The sequence below is a fragment of the Eutrigla gurnardus genome (assembly GCF_963514095.1).
Source record: "Eutrigla gurnardus genome assembly, chromosome: 4".
Lineage (NCBI taxonomy): Eukaryota > Metazoa > Chordata > Actinopteri > Perciformes > Triglidae > Eutrigla > Eutrigla gurnardus.
In genome coordinates, this window is record NC_139918.1 from 1,166,195 (window position 1) to 1,171,608 (window position 5,414).

Genomic DNA, 5,414 nt, shown 5'->3' on the forward strand with positions numbered 1-5,414 from the left:
CATTATCTGTTCCATTTCTTATTTACAACTAAAGTCAACTTTTGAACTGCTTTTCAGTGACAAGAAAATAATTTATTTTTTGTGTAATTAACAAATATTTACAAAGTTACAATAACTATTGACAAGTGGGTGTTCTTAACATGTAGAACTATTTACAAAAGATCAGCAGAAATAACTATTTACAGAGAACATACAGTATATACAGTATTGACTGAGCAGGAGTCCCTGGTGGTGCTGCTGGACTGGATGGGATGCTAAGGACCCTGGACTCTTCTGGCTCTGTGTGGGACATCATCTGGGAGGTGGGGGGTGTGGGATGCATGTCTCCACTGTCCACCACATCGTCCATCATCGGGGTTTGCAGGGCTGATGCAATCGACGGATGCCATGTCACTAAAATGTTTAAAAGAGAGGCAAGAATAAAATATTGAATTAAGTCGGGGTTATTTGCAGGGTTCGTACACATTTTACTATTCAATTCAATCACTTTATAAGCCAAGGATTTAGACTTAAATTCAAGCACTTTTCAGACCTTGAAAAACAGCATTAAAATTACAGCATTTTCAAAGATTTTACATTTTAAGCACCTGTACGAACCCTGTATTAAGTCTTATGGTTAAATGACATTATCCATGTCAATCTATACTTAATATGGCTTGTCACTTAGCAGTATCATTTATTAACGGGTATATTAATTACCACGTACTACGCTAGCTATGTATGAACATTAATATGGGTTAAAATAACAGCTTTAACGTTACCTCCCCACGGCTCTCTCCCAGCCGGAGATAAACAAGCCGCTTTCCATCATGTTCGTCTGTCGTATTTTTGTTTTGACCGGTGTTTTTCCCGGGCTTGGCCGGCAGAAGTGATGACGTCGCGACGCAATCAGGAAATGCTTCGTAGGTTAGACCGTCCCATTTACCGACGGTTGACCCAGCCTTCGGAGGAGTCTCCGGAGGAGTCTCCGAAGGTGTTGCCTCCGTAGACCGCGAAGGCTGGGTCCTCCGAAGGCTGCAGACCCTGAATTGGGACACAGCTTATGCACCAGTCACGTCAAAGATCCGGAGAAGGTGGCCATTTGCTATTTCGTTCAAGCTTGGAGAGGGAAGAGGGAAATTCGTGTAACAAAAATGGTAAGTTAAGCGCTAGCCTGTTAATTGAAAGTCCCCCTGAGTTTTGTAAGCACATCATAACACCCGTCCCCGGGCCGTTTACATAGTTAAAGAGTAGTAAAGCCTCCCGTTTATCTGCAGTGTCGAGGCTAATTAGCTAATGTAATGTTAAGCTAGCTGAATCACGTGCTAGGCTAACTTAATGTTTTAGTATGAACCGGAGATGGGGACTTGGACTCATAGCTTGGACTTGACAAAAAATAAAAGACTTGCGACTTGACTTGACTTGACTTGACTTGAATGACCAGCCGCCTCAGCTGAATTTCTCACCGGCACGGCACCAGCTCAGTCAGTGTTTTTTTTCCCCCCGGACTTTTTATGCATTTATTTTGAAAGGACCGCTGGACAGTTACTTGAGACTTGCACATGTGTGACTTGATCCTATCTCTGGATGAACCACATTTTATAATGAAAAATAAATTATGCACTATGCAGTCATTGAACAAGAAGAGCTTTTGAATCTTGTGTAGATTATTATTAAGTTACATTTTGCCAGTTATAGTGACATGCATTTATTTATATTTTTACAGCCTAAGGCCAAGAAGAAAATGTCCCTAAAAGTCCCTAAAGATGACTCGATGACAGAGATGACCAAAAATGATCTGGATGGTAATTTTTGTCTTTGTCAACTTTCAAGGAACTGTAATACTTAAATAATTAGCTTGTCCAAATGTGTTTAAACGTTTAAAGTCATATGTTGATTTTGTTATATCTATGCCATGCTGTAGGTCCTGAAGATAAAGGAGATAAAGGCTCTGCTCCAAGTTGCAGCAGCGTAAGCAGCATTGGATCAGGTAATGATTTCTCATTTTCTAGCAGTGTATCTTTGTTGTCTAAAATGAGTTTAATTCCTTGCATGGCGTTTCCACCTGAGATTAAAGTTGTTGGCAGATTTTGTCAGTATACATGTGCTTACAGATCAAATTAAGGCACACACCATATCTGATCCACTACCTTTGTTGCATGCATGTCATTCTCTCTCTGTCTCACTCATTTAATACTGTCAAATCATAATCTTTTTTGTATCCTGCTCTCTTGTTTTTAAGGATCAATTTCCAAAGTAGAGTTCCTAGAAGCCAGGATCCAGTGGCAAGAAAAAATAATAAAGGATCTTGAGCAAGAGCGCAATTTCTTGCGTGAGCAAATCATGGGAAAGAAGAGATCATGTGAGTGATTTGGGAGCAACTTGTATCTGCAAAATATAATGTAATTGTAACTGTTTGATATATTTTCATAACAATCTGATCTTTGTCTCATCTATCCTCTGTTTGATCAAAGCTCAACCAAAAGTATTTACTTTGGAGAACGAGAACGAGGATGACGATGGCAACATGGATGAAGATGACGTCATCTCCCAATCTTCTCCAGATATCAGTGAGTCCTCGGACAGTGATGTTGTCGTCCAAAGAAGGAAGAAACGTCGGACACAGCCACCTGCATCTGCAACTGTGGCTGTGCCTGGAAAAGCTCATGTAAGAGGTAAGAATGGCATAACTTGAACCACCTGCCCTGTTAGCACCAGGTGGTCATGAAAAATAAGTATTAATAAAAGCGTTGGAAGAGCTGTTATGAATATGTCCTGAAGTAATTATGAGGCAAAAAATATAGATCTTCAGTTCTAGATTCTGAATATACTAGGAATTTGATGATAAATAAAAAAATTTGGCTTTCATCAAGAATAAAGCTCCATTTTATTATTATCCAACATCAAATGCTAGAAAGATTTGTCTCTCAGATGAGCAGATTCTTCAATTCCTAAAATATGCTTTGACCTTCCCGTGTTCTTTGTTTTATATATTTTTCAGTGAAAGGGCCAGCTGAGGTTATCAGGAGATATAAAAAAGTCTTGAAAAGCTTAAGCAAAGTCCGCACCATGACTGAAGCCTTCAGAATCAATGGCGTGGACCGGGGAACCATCAAGATGACTGCTGCAATTGCAGAGCTCAGCATTGTGGATCCTGCAACCTTCAACACCCTGAAGTATGATCCTGCAACTGAGACCCTGCAGTCCTTTGCTAAGAGGTCTGCAAAGCACATAACCCCTGAGAAGAAGAGCATTATAGAGGACATGAAGGGCAAATGTCAACTCCTCCCTTTGTTGATGAAATATTAAGATACAAGTTTAAGCTGTTCTAACCTTTGACTTTTAGCTCATGTTGTTGTTCATGTTGAGCTGTGCAATTTCAATTGTATTTTTTTTCTTTATATTGTGCAGTGTTTTTCAACAACCTGTATTATCTATAGTATGACCAAGTTCGAGCAGTATTTGTTGTCAGCCTTGGGAAAACGTGATAGATACATTGACCCTGTTACAGGTGCACATACACAAAACCTGGAGAGATTTTGAGGTATTTGCAAGTCCACCATCAACAAAGAGGGAACCACACACAAAAACTGTTAAGGGATCACTTAGATGTAATTGAGTGAAATGTAGATAAAGATATTTATATTATATTTATATGTTTGTACAGTTCAGTATATTTGTTATAACCTTTGACAAGTCGTCATGTTGAGTTGTGCAGGTTTTATAATTTTCTGATTATTGTACTTTATATTGTGCAGTGTTTTTCAACAATAGAGTACCTGTATTATGACCTGCTTTGATACCATATTGTATGACATATTTACATACAGTACACTGATACTAGTCAGTGTTTGACATTTCAGGAAGACCCCATTACCTGTTGGAGCAGTATTTGTTGTCAGCCTTGGGAAAACCTGAACCAGTGGTTTACTGTAATAAATGAGGTATTTGTACTTGTGCTGTCTTTGTTATTCTACCACTGAATGAGAGGGAACCTACAGATAGATACATTTTTTCAAAGGTGTAACCCATCACTTGTTTATTGCAGTAGTTATGTGCTATAATATATTAACTAGTTGTGAAAAGGAGGCAACTTTAGATTAGGGAACATGTGTTGGTTAATAAGTGTTCAACTATTAGTGAGTTAGTAATGATCAAGATGTCACTTTAGTATGGGGAACATATTCTAAGTAACAAAGACTTAATTTAGAGTTATTTGGACACTATTAACATTGGTAGTTTTGTGTTTTGTTATGTAAGAACAGACCATATTCATTATGTGGTATTAAGGGAGAATAACTATTGTGGTACTACCACCTTGTAAAGTCCATACTAAGCAAAGCATATTGAGATTGTAATTCATATATGACAACTTCCTTACTTACTACTAATAAGCAATAATTCTGAGGTTATTGAGGGAAAACTCTTAGTTAATGGCTTACTGGTTGTATAATAAGGTCATGCAGAATAAGGCATTAATAAGTACTTAATAATGACTAATTAAGAGCCAATATGTTACTAATTTGCATGTTAATAAGCAACTAATTAATGGTGAATAGGTGTACCTTAAAATAAAGTGTTACCTTCTTTTCAAATATTCAGGTTTTTCATATTTGTTCAGCTATTTAGCTTATTTCATACATTTGCAGATATTAAGCTTTCTTAATATTATTTTCAAATATTTAGCTTTTTTCATAATTTTGCACATGTTCAGCTTTTTCAAAATTCTCTTCAACTATTCAGCTTTTTGAAAATTCTCTTCAACTATTCAGCTTTTTCAAAATTCTCTTCAACTATTCAGCTTTTTGAATATTCTCTTCAACTATTCAGCTTTTTCAAACTTTTGCACATATTCAGCTTTTTTAATATTCTCTTCAACTATTCAGCTTTTTCAAACTTTTGCACATATTCAGCTTTTTTGAATATTCTCTTGAAATATTCAGCTTTTTTAATATTTTCTTCAAATACTCTGCTTTTTTAATATTTTCTTCAAATATTCAGCTTTTTTTTCAGTGTTGCTTCAGCATTAAAGCATTTCCACGTATTTCCGCAGGAAATGCATTTTCTAGTTGGTGGAAATGCTTTAAAGCATTTCCAACCTATGTTATCCTAATCTTTATTATTGGTGGAAATGCTTTAAAGCATTTCCAACCTATGTTATCCTAATCTTTATTATTTTTGGTGGAAATGCTTTAAAGCATTTCCAACCTATGTTATCCTAATCTTTATTGGTGGAAATGCTTTAAAGCATTTCCAACCTATGTTATCCTAATCTTTATTATTTTTTTTTTTATTATTCTTCTTCCGTACCTTTTTTGGTCGTCTCTAACTTCTGCATACTTTCAGCTACAAAAACCATTCAACTATCAAAATGTTCAGCTTTTTCAGCTCTTTTATGCTCACCTTCAACCTTTTTTCTACCTTTCATACTTTTT

The 5,414-nt window shown here is 36.5% G+C and overlaps 1 protein-coding gene across 1 annotated transcript; it reads left to right on the forward strand.

Moving 5' to 3' along the window:
* Window positions 1-1,723: 1,723 nt before the first annotated feature.
* Window positions 1,724-3,288, forward strand: LOC311012539 (uncharacterized protein; the record flags this gene model as incomplete). Its single annotated transcript, XM_084008008.1, has 5 exons — window positions 1,724-1,784; window positions 1,904-1,969; window positions 2,222-2,341; window positions 2,454-2,654; window positions 2,981-3,288. The coding sequence occupies 5 exons, from the start codon at window positions 1,724-1,726 to the stop codon at window positions 3,286-3,288; spliced, it is 756 nt and encodes a 251-aa protein (XP_083864134.1).
* Window positions 3,289-5,414: the final 2,126 nt, after the last annotated feature.